This window comes from Gymnogyps californianus, chromosome 5 (genome assembly GCF_018139145.2).
Source record: "Gymnogyps californianus isolate 813 chromosome 5, ASM1813914v2, whole genome shotgun sequence".
Classification (NCBI taxonomy): Eukaryota; Metazoa; Chordata; class Aves; order Accipitriformes; family Cathartidae; genus Gymnogyps; species Gymnogyps californianus.
This window is the reverse complement of record NC_059475.1, coordinates 66063257-66082053: the sequence shown is the minus strand read 5'-3', so window position 1 is coordinate 66082053 and position 18797 is coordinate 66063257. Positions and strand designations below refer to the sequence as shown.

At 37.2% G+C, this 18797-nt stretch overlaps 1 protein-coding gene across 1 annotated transcript in view; it reads left to right on the top strand.

The window, feature by feature from the left end:
* ARID4A (AT-rich interaction domain 4A) overlaps positions 1 to 16257 on the top strand; it is a 51657-nt gene extending 35400 nt beyond the window's left edge. The window contains exons 13-24 of the mRNA XM_050898518.1: positions 1548 to 1642; positions 1780 to 1877; positions 3384 to 3612; positions 5841 to 6091; positions 8007 to 8204; positions 9431 to 9515; positions 9705 to 9906; positions 11248 to 12378; positions 12578 to 12682; positions 13188 to 13403; positions 13617 to 13763; positions 14254 to 16257. Coding sequence (XP_050754475.1) covers positions 1548 to 1642; positions 1780 to 1877; positions 3384 to 3612; positions 5841 to 6091; positions 8007 to 8204; positions 9431 to 9515; positions 9705 to 9906; positions 11248 to 12378; positions 12578 to 12682; positions 13188 to 13403; positions 13617 to 13763; positions 14254 to 14357 — 2861 coding nt within the window. The 3' untranslated portion in view covers positions 14358 to 16257. The remainder of the gene's footprint in view (positions 1 to 1547; positions 1643 to 1779; positions 1878 to 3383; positions 3613 to 5840; positions 6092 to 8006; positions 8205 to 9430; positions 9516 to 9704; positions 9907 to 11247; positions 12379 to 12577; positions 12683 to 13187; positions 13404 to 13616; positions 13764 to 14253) is intronic.
* Positions 16258 to 18797: the final 2540 nt, after the last annotated feature.

Sequence of the window (18797 nt, the reverse complement as noted above, 5' to 3'; positions counted from 1 at the left end):
CTGAATGATACTTCCATAGCAGCATATAGTACAGCAAATGTTGATGTACTTGAATTTGAAATAACCAGAGCTAAGAGTAAAATGTAAAGTGCATGTAGCATCCAAATACTTCTCCCTTTTTTTCTTGGGTTTTAAAATTGGGGGGGGGGAATGGAGTTACCTGTGTAAAAGAGGCTCTGCATCCCTGTTATCAAGGTGTGTTCTAGACCACAGAATCATAAACCAACAGTTCCAAGTCTGTTCAATATTGCCAGTTCTTATCACAGGTTTAGAAATTGATCATGTATTATAGCAAAGTGTGCTGGAGTTCATCCAATATAATTTTGAGGCCTCCTGTGTATAACCAGTGTTTCTGGAGAATAACCTGCCTTGGGAGAATAAGAGGCTATGTCAGGGAAAAAAAAAAATCCCTATGCTGCTGGAGTAATGCCATAATGCCTTTCTTTCTTTTCTAGTAGCCTCATTCTTCCCCCTTTTCTGTTTTCCTCCTTCCTCGCTCCCTTTCTTAAGCACTCAGACTACAGACCAAGCAGGGATCATGTCAGGGACTTGTAGAGGCAAAAGAAGAAAGCATTTGTGCACTGAATTTGAAGACTCAGTCCAGAAACTATTCTTTAAGCTAGTATGTTGATTGAGCAATGTACAGGACTTTTTCAGGACTGGGTCTTTCCCCCTGCCTGTCTACTTTCTTTTTTTCCTCTGTCCTTATAGCAACATTTCTGTTCCCACCACAGTTGTTCTACATTCTGTTCTCTCAGTATGAATGCTTTGATTCGTGTAATCATGACAGTATTCCCAAAGTCCTATAAAATTATTTTAATGATTCCAAATATAATTGCATGAAGATGAAGGAAGATGAGAAGCAGCAGGGAAGAGGTTTGATATCCTTCCTTGCTGGGAGGAATACTGTCTACCTACGCATCCACTTGCCCCAAGTCACTTTTGGTTTCTCCTTTTGCAATTAATTATTGTTCTTTATATCATTGCCACTGATCTGACTTGAGGTCTTTCTTTTTCCCGGAACTGTCCCAAATATTCATGTCCCGTTAGGGCTTTGTGCTTTTTTGCATTCTGACAATTTGCCTGCGTATCTTTTTCTAATCCAACATTTCTGCTTCTTCTGCATTCCTTTCAGACCACAGTGTTTTGAGTTAATGTCTTCGCACGTTGCTGTATTGCAGCATTCATCAGGTGTTCTGTAGAGCTTGCTGCAATTCTGGCTGTCCCCCCAGCTCAAGAGAGGAACAGTGGGATGCAGTCAATTGGAGGGGGGTTATTGCACAAATCTGAAAAGGAGGTCGAGAAATCATAGTTACCAAGCAGCTGGTGCCAGTATGCTAATAAACCACCCAGAAATATGTGATGCATTCAAAAGAGCGTGAAGCCTTAATTGGTGGTTGGAAACTACTGACTTGCAACATGTCTTAGAACTATTAAATACAGATTTTAAAATGTAGAAAGATATTAGTAATCAAATGTGTGCTAAAGGAATGGAAGAAGCAGTTTGCTGTTCTTTGTGATAACTTCTTATTTCTGGTTTTATTTAGGTACTCCTATCAATAAACCACCTGTTCTGGGCTACAAGGACCTTAATCTCTTCAAACTTTTTAGACTGGTATATCAGCAGGGTGGGTGTGACAATGTAAGTGTTGGATGTTTCCTGAACTATGTCCATTTTTAAAGGCTGTGGCTTGTGGCTGTGTTAGATATCATTCCTTAATGTACTTGCTTAACAAAACCTGAAAACTTCCTTTTTTCTTTTTTTTTTTCCCCTCAAAGATTGAGAGTGGTGCTGTATGGAAGCAAATTTATATGGACCTTGGCATTCCTATTTTGAACTCGGCTGCTTCCTACAATGTAAAAACTGCTTATAGAAAGTAAGTTTTCATATTGTATAATGGTGAAAACTTTTTTCCTTTTTTTTTTTTTTTTTTTTAGTAGCATGTACAATATTCAAGCAATTTTTGATAGTGTAGTGAAACAGTAGTTGACATTCTTCTGTTAATGAACAGTTCTGAGCATTTTCCAGTGCTGAGGATTGAAATGGTGGCGGAAAGGAGGGAGTGCTCAGCACGGTATAAGTTCCTGTTGCTCTAATACATTAGAATTCTGCTCATTTTCTTATCAAGAAGCATTCACTTTCGGCATGTGATGATGCCATTTCAGAGTACAACAATGAAATTTATAAAAAAAGCTTTGGCAAATTCAGCTTTGCAATTTATGGTGATTAACAAGAACGGACTCTGTCCTCAGTCTGTAGATGCTGCATGCAGTGTGAAGAATTTTATACCAGTTAAACTTCCTGAAAAATGTTGATAGAGGTAGACATGTTTCAGATTGTATATTTAAATATCATCTTTGTGGAGTCTGTAGAATAATGGCTTTAGGACATAACTATGTACATTGCTATGGTGGATGTGACAGTATTAAGTAGTAAAATCACTGCTTGTAATGAAAATATGCATAAATCTTTTTATTCTGACCCCTGGTTTTCAGTTGTGTTTTAACTTTTGAAATGGAAACCTTTTAGGAATGACACTTTTCAGGCTCATTTTCTAAATAAAAATTATTTTTATTATTTATCCTCCTGGAAGTTTGGCAAGAAACAATTGGGCTTTTTGAGTAAAAGGGAAGAATGAGGTTCTCTTGACTCGAACCTAAGGAAATTTGGCTGATTGAATAGGGATGACTAATGACTCAACTCATGTTAATGTTGATGAAGATGAAAATATTCAGACTATCTTCAGTGGGATTTGAACTGGGCACATATTTAAGGTCTGTATTTTACAGAGAAGAGTATTTATCATAAAAAGAGTAATTGGTAAATATGTACTAGGTTGCTGTTACAGTGGAAATAATTCTGTTGTATGGACACGTGATAGTATGTTGTAACTTGCATATTTATTCTTTGAGGAATAAGCTAGTTCATATTTCTCTCACCTGTAACTGGATTAGAGTGTGCACACAGGCAGTTAGCAGAGAACAAGCTGATGCATGGCAATTTGTTACCATGTGGTAACTTGTTTGTATGCCCATATTCTAATACTAGGCTGATTTTAGCAGTCATTGTGCATTTGCAAAACAGTGTACGTGTTCTTAGGCTCTACTGTCATGAATTCTTAATGGGATGGGGATGAAGTTAAATTTGTGGGAAGCACCTGTGTGTGTTCTTTCTCACCATTTGACTTATGTGCATAATTGTTTCATTTCAAACTCTTCTCTGGCTTTTTATTTTTTGTTTATTTGAGTTTGTTTTGGTTTTTTTTTTAACCTGAAGTTACTGCTGCTCTTGCTTTTATGTGAGCAGGAAAACAGGTTTTATGCACTTCAATAAATAGAAAATAAAACATGAACTATAAATGAAACTTTATTTGTATCTATAGGTATCTTTACGGTTTTGAAGAGTACTGCCGTTCTGCAAACATTCAGTTTAGGACCATCCATCACAATGAACCGAAAGTGGTAGAAGACACACAGAAACACGTGGAACCAATGGAGGAAAGTGTAAAAGAGGAACAAAAAATGCCCCCAACAGAAGTTAAAAAAGAACCAGAAGAAAATTATTCCAGCAGTGAAAGTGAAAAAGAAGAAATAGAACTAAGATCCCCAAGGGTAAGTGGTTTGAACTGATTCCTATTTAGTACTTAACAAAACCCCTTTGTATAGTGAACAGTTTACATAATGAGTTTTCCCTTGTGGAGTGATTGTACGTTTGAATTGGCTTACTTGTACAAGCGTAGGACAGGGTTCTGTGAACGCAGAGTTGGTGTTAACTGTTAATTATGTTCTACCTGTGAATAGAATCAGTTTTGATTATTTCTTCATATTCTAAACCATCCATGGGATTTGCTCAGGCTGTGTTGGATGTCAGACATGTTTCGATTCAGGGATGGCTTGAGAGCTACTGAGAGCTGTATATCATCAGAACAGTGAAACTCAGCAGGACAGTCTTGGTTGTGGGGGAGAATTTCCGTGGGCACATGGAATCTGGAGCTTTCCTGCAAGAAGCAGGAATATCAAGGGACTGCTACATCTTTAAGAATCAAAGGAAGACCCATTTCTCTGAGTTGGTTTTTATCACAATATCTCTCCTTTTAATAAAAGAAACACTGCAATTTTACAGTATGTAGACAAAAGTAGAGGGAGGAACACTTAAGTTTTGTCTTCCTTTGTCTTTGAATGCTGTAGAGGTGAGGGTTGTTTTAGTAGTTCCATAGATAAGACCAGTGACCCATCAGCTAGTGGATACCAAACCTGATGGAGAATACAAGAATACTTCTAAGGTATTTGAGTATGACTTTCTAGCACTCCTGCTAATTCTGTTAAAAGGACTTTTTGTGTTCCTTAATAGAGCATGATTACTGACGGACAAGGAATTGCTGCTTTTTAAATTGTTCAAGTTGTAAGGATTCTGTTCAACTAAAACGTAATGCTATTAAAGTACTTCTTGCAAACCAGCTTTTCAAGCAAGTATATGGCCTTTTAAATTAATAGATGAAAAGACAGTGTAAACACAAGTTTAGATTTGTATTACGTATTATATTTCTGTCTAACTGCAAGTGGTTTTTCCAAGCTGTATCAACTTTAATGAACTTCCTGGCATGACTTTAGCTTTGGTTTTAGTGTGTTCATTTATTTTTTGTTTTTGGAGAAAACTGGTGAGAGGATAAAGAAACGGAAGAATTTTTTCTCTTTTTTATGTCTATGTTAATGTGTTAATAATTAAATATTATTTGGTTATGTATTTTATTACTTTATTAATTCAGTCACCAGCTGTCTATTTATGAATTATTATTTTCCCAAAGTATTTACTGTTACATACTTAAAGGGGGCCTACAGGAAAGATGGGGAGGGACTCTTTATTAGGGAGTGTAGTGATAGGATGAGGGGTAACAGTTTTAAACTGAAAGAGGGTAGATTTAGGTTAGATGTAAGGAAGAAGCTCTTCACTGTGCGGGTGGTGAGGCAGTGGCACAGGCTGCCCAGAGAGGCTGTGGATGCCCCCTCCCTGGAAGTGTTCAAGGCCAGGCTGGATGGGGCTTTGAGCAACCTGGTCTAGTGGAAGGTGTCCCTGCCCATGGCTGGGGGGTTGGAACGAGATGATCTTTAAGGTCCCTTCCAACCCAAACCATTCTATGCTTCTATGATTATACCACTGTGAATTTTAATTACAGTGCCTTCATTACTGTCTTCTTTGGATGGCCTCCAGATAATTAATCTTGCATTCATAATATATTTTAAATGTTCTGATTATAAAACAATGACCCTATCAAGAGACTTTTAATAGTAAAATGATAAACCTGTACTAGATCCCCAAGAACCAGTTGCAGATAGTCCCAGACAGCAATTGTCTGGCTACTCAAAGTACCTTTAAAAAATGCGATAGTTACAGCTTTTCTAAAGCTGACAAATTTCTGTTCTGTGAAATCAACAGGTGGCTATCAGGATTGAAGATGCTGAAAGGAAGATGCTTTCTCTCAGTAGTCCTATACAAGCACTGTAATTAAAGCTATTGCTGTAGTTGAGCAAGGCATTTTGGCCATTTCTATCAGGGCAACAGACCTTACACGTCCAAATGAATGTTCAGAAGTCCTCCAGAAGTTAATCAGAAGCTTCTCCTCTTTATTCCAAACCAAGCAGAACGGCTTTATTTTGCTTTTTCCCTCGATAAGAAGACTTTAAGCTATTATCTTAAGATTTTAGAATATTTTGCTTTTTGGTGTTATCTCCAGCCTTTCTTCTGTACAAGAATAGTGTGTTTCACTTTTCGCTGAGATTTGGAGAGGCTGTACAGAGAACAATTGACAGGGGTCATTAAACTGATCTTCTTTCTGTTCTAGGGACGAAGAAGACTTGCCCGTGATGCAACCCCTGCTAAAAAAGACAGTGAAGAGGATAAAACACAAGACAAATTAAAAGACAGTAACAAAGAAAACAAAGATATAGAGGAAATACCTGAGAATGCAGAAAAGAAAGAAAATGAAACTCCACTAGGGAGAAAAAGTACACCAAAGCAAAAAGAGAAAAAAATTAAAAAACAGGAGGATTCTGATAAAGAGTCAGACGAAGAGGAAGAGAGGCAGAGGGAGAGGTAAACATTAACTTGAATTACCTTTTTAGGAGTACGTCTGTGTCACGATTGAGCCGTACTCCAAGCAGGAGTATACACAGAGTTGGAGATCTTACCAACTGAAATGTGGAAACGGGGGACCTAATTCACTCAGCCAGACAGGAAAGGGAAAATTTTATTTCAAGCTTGTAGAGTCTGCTGTACTATATGGAAGCATCTTTTTCTGGTAGATGCCAGACAGTATTTTTCACTTGCATTTTCTTGAAGGTCTTGCCAAGGTTTTGTTGGTGTTTTATCACACTAGTGCATACATCCACCAAGTAGACCAGGCTATAAGTATGCCAGGTGCTGTGTGGATGGTGAGCGACTGTTTGGGCAGACTTTTCTGGGCAGTTGAAATATAAATGGTAAAGAGAGCCACTCTTCTCCTGTGCTTTTGCTTATATGTTTAGTGATGGCCGGTGAACCTACAGCTTGCTTGTTTTTATTGTTACTTGATGTATTGTAGGCAGACAGGAAGGGGATCAGCTAATAAAGAAAGCAAAGGAGAAGGAAAGAGGGAGTTTGAATGAAACCTAGAGGTAGGTTGAAGAGGAGGGGATGGAGAGACATGGAAGGGCAAAGGGAAAAGAGCATCCAGAGACGAAGCTTGACAAGTTGAATTGGATTTATAGTCCTGGTTACAAATGAGTTGTGACCAGGTGACTAATTTATTACCAGAGTATGCCTCTTCTTAGCTAACTTTGGCTGTGGTCAAGGGCAGTGTCTTACCTGCTTAAGCTGGCTTTCCTACCTTGTTTTTCTTGTCCATGTGGCTAAGTGATGTGGACACAAGTTGATACTGAATAAAGCCTGATAGGGGTATTGCATATTGTCTTCTGAAGAGCTTTGAGGAGTGGGAAAAACACAGAGTTATTTTAAAGAAAGTGTCACTGTGCAGTCCAAAAAAAAAATCTTGCAGTACACCACAGCATGCAGAAATGCCTCAAATGAAGGTATGGTGTGGGTGTGCAGCAGGTTGCAGAGGTATGTCAGATGACTAAGGCGTCAAAGAGTTTTCTTTAAGTGGTGCGGATGGTGCTTGACCTCTTTCTTTTAATTGTTTGCCACAAGAAGATAGTTCATCTTTCACTGAAGGCTAACAAATATATTTCATTAAAAGCAAGCCCATGGTCTTTTTCAGTATTTTCTTTCTTGGTGACTTTTTTGTAGTTTAACTTCTACATTATGCTAAATTCACCCTAACATAGGGAGAGAAGTATAGGTAAAAATAGGTTAGACTGCAATTCTTGAAAATATGTTTAAGTAGAATGTTTAAATATTCGATATAGCTATAATAAGAGGTAGATATAGCTAATAAGAGCTGTGGAGACACTTTTAATCTTAGTTAAACACTGTTGTAATCAACCTTTTTTTCAATTGAATGGTGTTTGTATCTGTGAGAGGATCACTGTGATGGTGATTCAAACTTATGTGCACTGTTAGGAAACTGTAGCCTATTAACCAGACTGTAGAAGAAATAATTTCTTTTTTTTTAATAGGGTGTCAAAATCAAGTCTATTTTAAAAACTGAACTTCGTTCTTCCTGTCTTATTTAGGAGCCAAACACTGAGTTAACTTATTCCTCTTTTTGTATTCTCAAAATATTCATTTAAAAAAAGAATCTTTAAGCTTTGAGGTAGTTGTACACCTAATAAATTGCGTTTAAATTATAATTTTTCTGGATATTTTTGGCACTTACCCCTATTCGCTCTATGTCCTGTTCATGATTTAAAAAGCTGTGTCCAAGCCAGCTTCAGAGGCAGTGCAGGATGCAGAAAATGAAAAAATTTTTTCTTGCAGCCTTTTTCTTTTGTAGTAGCTTGGCTATGCTAGTTAAATGTTAAAACATTGATTGTCACTAATTAGTGGGCATTTTAAATACACTTCACTGCAGGGAGGAAACTGAGAACAAAGGAGAATCAGAAGGTGAAGAGGATGAGGAGGACGCAGAACCCTGCCTGACTGGAACCAAAGTGAAAGTAAAATATGGACGTGGAAAGACTCAAAAAATTTATGAAGCCAGTATTAAAAGCACAGAAATTGATGATGGAGAAGTTTTATATTTAGTTCATTACTATGGTTGGAATGTAAGGTGAGGATAACAAATTGGCTTTCATTTCTTTGTTTGTTAAAAGGATTATTTGCAAAAGAATTTTTGTTTTTAAGGAAAAAAAGAGAAAGATGATCAGTGACTTGGCTCCGAATTGACTTATCAACATGATAACAGGATCTGACTTCTCAGTATTAGTAATTTTGTTCATGGTATGACACTATTGCATTGAAATCTCAGAGTATACTTACTTGTATGTTTCCAAGTTTCCATCCGGCTTAAAATGAGTAATCCTCACTCCTCACAGGAGTATCCCTGTAATTTATTGTGTCAGCTAGAGTTAGCACTATCAGACTTTTTTATTTAAGGGAGTCACTGATAGTGGTGAAGACATCTACAATTAAGTGTATCAAGCACTGAAATTGTGGCAACAAAACTTATTCTTGTATTGAATGTTAACTGTGATTAGTAAGAATGGTTGTTACATGTAGAGAGGGTAGGAGAGGGCTAAGCAACAAAGAACGACAGAAAAAAAATTCATCAAATGCTTCTCTTGGCAGCCATGCTTTATATTCAATACTGCTGTAGAAATGGCTTTTTTGTTGTTGTTCTTAAGAGCATTGTGATTATGTAGACAAAAATATCACAAAATTGATCATTTTTAAAAATAGAAAACTTCCGGTATATAACTCGAGATGTTCCAAATCCATACATTTCTAAGTAAACTAAGCAAATTTCTTTGTGGCAACATAAAGTTTATGTGTGGGGGGTATCCCCCAAATACTTACGTGTGTCCCTTTACGTTATTAATGACTCAGAAGATTCTGAGGAGCACTAGTAGTGTATTTCTGCTTTTCAGAATCTCATCCAGTTTATTACTATAATTCAAAAACTTTCCCTTTTGGAAAAAAAAAAAAAAAGAAAAAGGTATATTTTACTGTTGAGGCATGGTGTGGTGAAAACTGCCTTTTGTATATGTGAAATAATTGACAAACTTTGTAGCTGACTCAGTCCCCTGAGTTCCAGTGCTTTGCTAGCAAGAGACAGGGAAGTTTGCACCTCCATTCCCCCATCCCATAAATTTTTTTTATGGGCTAGAAATGTAATTCATCTTTCTAATGCCAGATACTGCATGTGTTTGTAAATGTATGCTCTGCTTTCCTACCTCTCCTCAATAAATATTTTCTGCAACTCAGTCTTTTAATCCTCATATTGCAAACAACTTTTTTTATATGTTGTGATAACAGTATGTTGTTATTCACTTTTAGATACGATGAATGGGTGAAAGCCGATCGGATTATCTGGCCTGTGGACAAAGGAGGACCAAAGAGAAAACAGAAGAAAAAAACAAAAGTAATGGTTATTTCAAGAAGTTTCTTGTAGTACAATACTTAATGAGTATCACTGTTCCTTATTTTACAAAAAAAAAAAAGTTATTCTGTCCACAGTCTAGTTTTTTAATAGAAGTGTAGAGCAAAAGGAGAAAAGGTTTGATGATCAGCAGTGAAACATATTAATAAAAATTCATTGCTTTCCCCTCAGAATAAAGAAGACAGTGAAAAGGATGAGAAGAAGGATGAGGAGAAACAAAAATCAAAGCGTGGGCGACCCCCTCTGAAATCTACTCTTCCGTCAAACACATCTTGCAGTTTATCCAAAACACCTAACAGTGAAGGTAAATCAGGAGCCAGAAGTGCACGGAACAACTTGTCAGATTCCTCACCATTACCAAATGGAACAGAAGGTACATCTGGTGCACTCGTGTTCTGGCATGGAAGTGCATGTAAACAGTGATGTAATGCGGTGCATTAATATGACAACTTCAGCGAACACAGTGCTGTCAGCAGCTTTAAAGTCCTACTTAACCAGTCAGTGAACAAGCAATATAACAAAACAAATTTTTGGCACAGTTTTACTCTATAAAAATTAATACTTTCGATTTTGATTTTAGCAACACCTTGCAGGCAGACGAGACATAGCTCAGGAATGTTTGATTCTGATAGAGGATCAAACGGTGAGTGATCTCAGTATGCTTTTGAGGTTTTTTCAGTACCTTTTTGAAAAGAGGTTTTTTAATTTTTACCTTTTTTTTTTCTTTTTTTTTTTTCCTCCCTGTGAATTTTATTGAGGAAGGAGTTGAGCTGACACTGCTCAGGAGCACAGTTTGCTCACAGAAGAGCAACGACATGGAAATGACGGTGCAAGTCATTCCATATTCTTTAGCCAGAGCCTTTCAGTCCTGATCTTGAACAGACCAAATCTAGTGGTAGAATGATAGTCTTTATTGTGGTAATTACGTCCTCAACCTCAGTACTACATCATCCAGCAGAGTTGTTAATTATATACAAATGGCAGCAATATTTTTGGTATTTCTAAGCCTCTGTGAATAAGAACTGAAGTGAAATCACTGTCTCCTTTTAGCACAGGTCCCTGAATTATCTTCTGGTAATGTAATAATGCTCACTCTGTATATGGTGCGTGATTCATACAATAGTTTCGCAATGAAATGTCCGTATTGTGGTGTGGAAGGGTTTGATTTTTTGTTTTTGTTTTTTCCTGTTTGGGGGTGCATGGAGGGGAGGAGTCTTTGGGGTTTTTTTGGTTTTGTAGTGTCAGGTGGGGGAGGCAATACCCACAGGTAGATACCAGATCATGGGAATCTGTAAAACTATTTTTGCTACTAGAAACTTTAATTTGTTTATATTGGCTTATTTGGGAAGTAGTAGTAGTAGAATCGTAGAATATCTCAAGTTGGAAGGGACCCATAAGGATCATCAAGTCCAACTCCCTGCTCCTCGCAGGACTACATAAACTAAGTCATATGACTAAGCGCATTGTCCGGATGCTTCTTGAACTCTGATAGTACTACTACTATTGTAGTTTCATACAAATTTTGAGTAAAAATAAGAACTGTAATAAGTGTGTTGAATAACACAGGATTTTTTAAGTTTGGAATTGTTTATTGTAAACTGATATTAATACCATAGATGACTGAAAAAAAAGGTTTTGTGTGGTTGAAAAAAGAAACTGTGTTGTAACTGATGATTTAGGGTGCTGTTTCCTTCTTTTTAAAAATTTTTTGCAGATTCTGGCTCATCTGACAGTGAAGCAGATGAGTCATCTGAAAAGAATTTGAATGAAGAATTTTCTCCAGAAACTTCAGAACTGGAAAAAAGCGAAAAACTACATGATGAGAAGCTAGATGAAGAAAACCCAAAGATTCCTCATGCATTGAAAGAAAATGACAGGACTCAAGTACAGCCGCTAGAAACACTGAAACTGGAAGTTGAAGAAAGTGAACAAATTGTTCAGATTTTTGGAAATAAAACGGAACAAATAGAAGAAATCAAAAGAGAGGCTGAAAAATCACCTAAAGGAAAAGGGAGAAGAAGCAAGACAAAAGATCCCTCTTTAGAGAATGCAAAGATTTCACCAGGAAGCCAAGAAGAGGTGGCAAACGAATCTCTTACAGAACCTGAAAGATTAGACATGTCTTCCTTGGACTGTAAAGAAATTTCCAGCACTACTGAAAGTGAAACAGAACTTTCTACAAAAGACAAGAAGCTTTTGAAAAGGAAAACTTTGGAACAGGCATCGCCGGAGAAGAGAAATCGACGAGAGAGTGAGATGGAAGTGCCAAATATTGTATCTGAAGAGAGGACCAATGAATGTACTGGAGCAGAGGAATGTAGACGACTGAATGCTGAAGAGTCCCTCAGAACTGAAAATGAGGAAATGCCATCCCTGGTGGCAGAATCGGTTCAGCACGGTCAAGAGCTGAGGAGTGAGAACTTTGAACGTCCATCTGAAGAAAATGAGAACGTTCCCTTAAAAGATGAGGATGATGCAATGCCTCAGATTGGTCCTGAAACTTTGCTCTGCCATGAAGTAGACTTGGATGACTTGGATGAAAAGGAGAAGAGCAGTAGTGAAGATATAATATCAGAAAAGCCAGACCCTAATGCTTCAAATTCAAATCCATCTGCCTTACCCCCCGCCGTCCAGTCGAGCTTTTCAGTGGCCTCGCCTCTTACTCTTAGTCAGGACGAATCGCGCAGTATCAAGAGTGAAAGTGACATGACTATTGAAGTCGACAGTGTGGCCGAAGAGTCGCAAGAAGGTCTCTGCGAAAGCGAGTCTGCTAATGGATTTGAAGCCAGTACTACATCAAGCAATTGTAGTATAGCCGTGCAAGAGAGGGAGATTGGAGAGAAAGGTGAGTATTTCCTGTGAGAAGTCATTCTCTACTGTAATGATTTCTGAAGTCGTCTTAAGTCTGGTGTTACTTTGCTAAAAATTGCTTGTTTCTTTTGTCTTCTGATTTTAAATTCCTTTGTTGCTTATAAAAAAAGCTTGTTGGTAGCAGAAATATTTGAGGCGTCTTTTTTTTTTTTTTTTTTTGTCTTCTCATTTAGGTCAAAAAAGACCCAGTGATAGCAATAGTGGAACACTGGCAAAAAAACAAAAGCGTACTCCAAAGCGAACAAGTGCTGCAGCCAAAAATGAAAAGAATGGAACAGGTACATTCCTGGAGGGGGAGAGGCGGAAGGTTATGCTGTCCTATAAACGTGTATAAGGGCCCACTGTTCTCACTGTTAGCCATTATTTCTGTTGGATGGGACTTCCTTCTCAGGGTTTTAATCTTTAAGAAAGGGATTCTAGTGTCTGCTTTATATTAGAACCCCAAAATATGTGACTTTATTAGAGCACTGATAAGCTATCTTTTCTTATTTTAATAAGCTTTATTGCTTCTTTAAAAAAAATTTGACTATCACTTTTTAACTAAAGGCCTAGTCAGCCCTTGACTTCTCCTGCATTAACGATCAGTACACTTGAGAGTTCCGTGCATGTTGTGTCTGATAAGGTTATACATTGAATCTGATACGTTTTTGACTCGTGTGCATTCTGGGATCTTCTGAGCAAGGAGGAGCAGTTTTTTCTTAGTCATTTTTTCTGACTATAACTACAATTTTTAAAATGTCAAGGTTGTTTTTTTGAAGTCCAAATACATTGCTCTTACTGCAGGACAAAGTAGTGACAGTGAAGACCTTCCTGTCCTGGACACTGCAAGTAAATGTACTCCTGTAAAACACATAAATGCATCCAAACCACAGAAGATTTCTCGATCACCTGCAAGAGTGATTTCACCTCACATCAAAGATGGAGAGAAGGATAAACACAGAGAGAAACACCACCACCAGAATGCTTCGCCTAGAGTATACAAATGGAGTTTTCAGCTCAGTAAGAATTCTTTAAGTGACTTGATTAGGGGGAATTTACAAGAAAATTTGTTGTGCAAATTTGGGGATTCTAAATGAGGTATAGGCCTTTTATGGTGTAGTTATGGAAGTGTGTTATCTTTCATGCTGCATCTTGTATACTCTTAAGAATTGCATTCATTTGTTTAAAATCACCTTGATGAAACTCTTTTTTTCTTTTCTTCCCGCTTCTAAGATGAACTAGACAATATGAGCAGCACTGAAAGGATCTCCTTCTTACAAGAAAAACTACAGGAAATACGAAAATACTACATGTCCTTGAAGTCAGAAGTAGCAACTATAGACAGGAGAAGAAAACGATTAAAAAAGAAAGACAGAGAAGGTAACTTTCAAATTTGCTTTATGCTTCCAATGAGAAGTTAATTTTCTTGAAAATACATAACTGAAAGCAACTTAATTGACAGTATTTTTGAAAACAAAGTGTTATCATCTGTTTATCCTGTTCGTATGTATACGTATTTAGAAAGAATATTTGTGGCTTTTCAGAACTTAAATCTAACAAAAACATTCACTATTTCATAACTGTGTATTAGAAACTTGGACTTCCTAGTGCAAGCTCGGTCTGAGTTTTCAATCGGTGTAATGACTCATCTGATTTATCTTTTCAATTGGTCTGTGATGCAGAAAGGGTACGGTTACTCATCCAGTGTATGTGAATATAGCAGTGAAAGCAATTGACAAAAACCCCCTATCAGTTTTCTGTGACCCTGCCACTTCTTTGAGGTCTTTTAAACAACCTAATAACCAAGGAAACCTTCATTCTGACATGTACTTTGATAATCTGATGCTGATCTGTTGTTCTATATATTCAGTGTCACATACAGGAGCATCCATGTCATCTGCTTCATCAGACACTGGAATGAGTCCATCATCATCTTCTCCTCCACAAAACGTGCTTGCTGTAGAATGCAGGTGATACACGTTTCTCTGCCTTGCCAGCAACTTGCTGCCATGGACATAAATCCTGAAATTCAACCACAGAAAGCACTCAACTGGTTTGACATTGCCAAGTATATTCTGTACACACTTCCACTGCTGGACTGTACCTGTTCTCCCCTCCTACCCTCTTCTTTTGTTTAATTTACTGTTCAGAGAAATTAAGCTCATTGGTAACTGAAGGTCTGTAGGCACAATGTGACACGCTTGTCATTGTGTTTGTTTTTGTTTTGGTTTTGTTTGGTTTTTTGTTGGTTTTTTTTTTTTTTTTTTATTAATGCAGAGAAAGGGCACTTATCAAATTTGAAAAGTTATGTCCAATGAAGCATTCAGGTGTTCTAGGGAGATCTTAGAAAAGCAAGTGCACCAAGCAGACATCAGAGTATTATCAGAAAGAATTGAGTAACTGCTGCACTTTCACCGAGCTGTACGTTAACTCTTGGTGAGTAGTTCCTCTTTGTGGAAGCACTTGCTATACAGAACTGCCAAAGTACGTGTTCAGCAATGTGCCCAGTTTTAAAGGTGTAAATGGGACAAAATAAATTGTGAAAGGAAGTGTAGTTGACTGAAAACTACAGTTGTACTAAGTCTTCCACTTTTTATAGGATTTTTGAGCACACGATTATGCAAATATTTTAATGTTTATTAATGTTTACAGTGGAATTGTGAATAGGTTTTCAGTGGACTATCTTATCCCTTGACAAAAATATTTTGTCTTTTTTCTATGTAATTTCAGAGTTTTTATTTTGTTACAAAAAGACGAAAAATGAAATATATAACAACAATGAAGTTATTTAACAAGATTTCTAAAGCTGAAATTTTTGTGTAAAATAAGGTATCTTGCAACTTGTTAAATATATTTATTCAGACATTGGATGTTGTATTTTTATGTATTTTTTAAAATATTAATAAAATTGGAAAAAAAATTCTAGGTTAGTTCACTCTTTCGATAAAACATACTTACCAGTTATGGCTCTTAAGGAGGTTTTATCCAGTAGCCGTGCCTGTATTTCACATGGGTCTGTCGACGTATCCTCAACATAGATCTGTAAGCGGGCATCTGGATTAAACTATGACTTTATTTGGAAACTTTGGCAGTCCTAGTACTTACATTGTTTTGAGGAACAAAATTTATTGGGTTGCCCTTAAGATACTTTGTCACAAGTTCTTATGTTTGCTGTACTGCCGAATGAATTTATATCTCCCAAAGTTGAGATGCAACAATAAAGTAAAGCAACTGTGTATGCGTTGTCTGTGGATTGTCCCACAGACAGATACAGTTTGTAAATAACTCTTCCAAAACCATGTATTTAAAACAGTTTGCATATACATTATGTATAAAAGTGATTTTTTTATCAATTTTTTTATTCATGTTTGTACATTGAAAGGGGTTCTTAACCCCTTTTTCTGTGTTTAATATGCTGTAGAGTAATAACATAGATGCTCTAGACTGTATATCAGGATATTCTGGTTCACACGGCAGAAAGAACGAAACACTAGTGATGGCGTAGCATTACTAAAATTGATGTTTCTTGAAATTTCATTTTACAACATTTGTCAACTTGTGATTCCAATTCCTTCCATTTTCGCAGAAAATTAAAGAAAAAGTACTCTTGTAAATGCACTTTTTCTGTCTTTTCTTAAGCAAAGCAGAACTATTTCAATGTAAGATAAATATGGAGCTCTCTAGACAGCATTAATAAAGGCCATGTTTTAAACATAGGCTTTATATTCTATTTTTATTTAAGTGATTGTTCTTGTAAATGTCTGGACTTACCTAAATAGGAAAATTAATCTCCATCAATTGTTGTAAAGACTTTTTTCAGAGCTAACTTTTACTGTTAATCTTACAATAGCTATGAATAAAAAGCAATACTCATTTAAAAGGAAGTAACATGGGTCACATTTTCTCAGATTATCTTCCATGTTTAATATTTGCAGAAGTAAATTTTAAATTCAGTGAAATAATAGGAGTCATTATATCTTACGCAGATATCTAACCTCTGTTTACAAACTGTGTGAGATCTTGAACAGGCAGATACACACACTCAGCATGCACAGATGATGGACAAGCTCCTAACCGTCCGTACTTTGGCACGGATGTTCACAGTGTGTACACTGACTGCTGCTCTTCGTCTCTTAGGGATGTTTAAAATATTGCATGGAAGACTGAAGGTATGGGTTCCATGAAACATGGAAACCCATTCTAACAGATGGTTGCTCCTTGACATGGAGAACTCCCTTCCTTCCTTCCTCTTTCCACCTGCTCACCTTGCGCTAGTCCTTATCAGACAGACAGACAGACAGACACGCACCCCCCCCAATAACAACTCACATTACTATCCTGGCAGAACACTAAACCTGCAAGAAAAGGTGGACTTTCTGCCAAGCCACTGGCAAAGCCTCTAGCGTGTTACTGATTTCCTAGTTTTATCTTTCTGGCAAGAAGCTTATCAGTTAGCCAGGTTATTCAGTAGATGTTTAAAGTAGTTTCTTATGACATTTAAAAATACCATGGAGAAAAGAAGATTAACTAGATAATATGGGACTATCCTGTACTAAAGGTGAAATCAACATGAAACCCTACGAGGTCTTTTATTTCTAACTTTACTATAATCCCCTATTTCTGCTTTGTTGACATAAAATAAATTCCAAAGTGTCTTCCAATGACTTAAATGAAAGTTTATGCTGTTGAGGACACAGTAATTATGATTATACTGAATTGGGATTTTTTTTTTTAATAAGAGATTAGGTATCATGTTTGCAAGAGCAATCAAAAATAAAGCACCCTCTTGGCAGGCTTCACGCTGTTCTCCTGCCTTCTAATCTTTTACAGTTTTTCTCAACGATATATGTGATTTCAAGCTTAGTTAGGAGGTAAAAAAATATATAATTAAGATTATGGGATCAAACACTGTTAGAACTGTTAAAAAGAACAGGGCTGTAAGAGAATTCAGATTCCCCCCCCACCTCCTGCAATTGCCAGAACTGGCAGATTTCTGGCAGATTTATTATTTTTGTATTAGCATATATCTGAAAGTTGGAAAAAACTTGAACCACTCGCATGCAAGGACATAAGGTAAGAAAAGGTTCATTTCCCTACTTGTTTTAGTTTTTACTTTCTTTCCGTAAAGTATACCAGCTACGTGTATACTAACGAGTTTTTATTTTCTCTCTAATGTGTAAGTTTAGCAACACCCAGTTAAATCTCCACTTGTTTCTGGCTCCTCCATCAGATTGTGTTTGAGAAACCTCTTGCTTAATCAGTTTGAAAAGATCAGGCAGGAGAAGCAAAGATGTTGGAACAATAATAACAAGCATTATTTCAACAGAGGTTAAACAGATTTACAGTAGTAATTAGTAGTGAAAGAAAAGCCTAACAAGGGCAAATGAAAGTGTGTATCTTCATGAAGCATAATGTTTCTGACCTTCATGAGGAGCAGCAGAGACCTTTAATTTGAGGGACAGCAGTAGAAGAAAAAAAGTGATTCAATCACTTCTTCACTGTTTGTGGTATTTTGCACAAGTTCCACTTGAATAGAACTTTTTTTTAAAGGTGCAGTATTAGAATAATCCAGGCAGAAATTTTTAAAATGGATACGTATTCTTTTACGTGTAGGAAGCCACATAGTAATGGCTACCAAAATTACACAGGATGGCTTTGGTGCGGAGCTGGAAAGAGAATCTGAATCTTAGGATTGTCAACTCCTGTGTCTCAGTCAGACTATCCACTCTTGAGAGAGCCTTCTCTCTCCAGATAGGTTTGTCAACCAGATGGAATTTCACATTAGAAAAGTGAATATTCTTATAAAATGGTCTTTTCTGCATTAAAAATATTATTGGATAGCTGAGGCAGTACCATGGTTTAACCCCAGCCAGCAGCTAAGCACCATGCAGTGGCTCCCTCACTCCCCCATCGCTCCCAGTGGGATGAGGAGGAGAATCGGGAAAGAAGGCAGAACTCGTGGGTTGAGATAAGAACAGTTTAATAACTAAAGTAAAATATAATGCTAACAATAATAATGAAATATAATAATTGTAATGAAAAGGAATGTAACAAAAAAGAGGGGGGGGGAAAGGGAAAAAAACAGTGATGCACAATGCAATTGCTCACCACCCGCTGACCGATGCCCAAGCAGCGATCTGCCCCTCCTGGCCAACTCCTCCCCCTGTTTATATACTGGGCATGACATTCTATGGTATGGAATACCCCTTTGGCTAGTTCGGGCCAGCTGCCCCGGCTGTGCTCCCTCCCAGCTTCTTGCACACCTGCTTGCTGGCAGAGCATGGGAGACTGAAAAGTCCTTGGCTTAAGATAAGCACTACTTAGCAACAACTAAAACATCGGAGTGTTATCAACATTATTCTCACACTAAATCCAAAACACAGCACTGTACCAGCTACTAAGAAGAGAATTAAC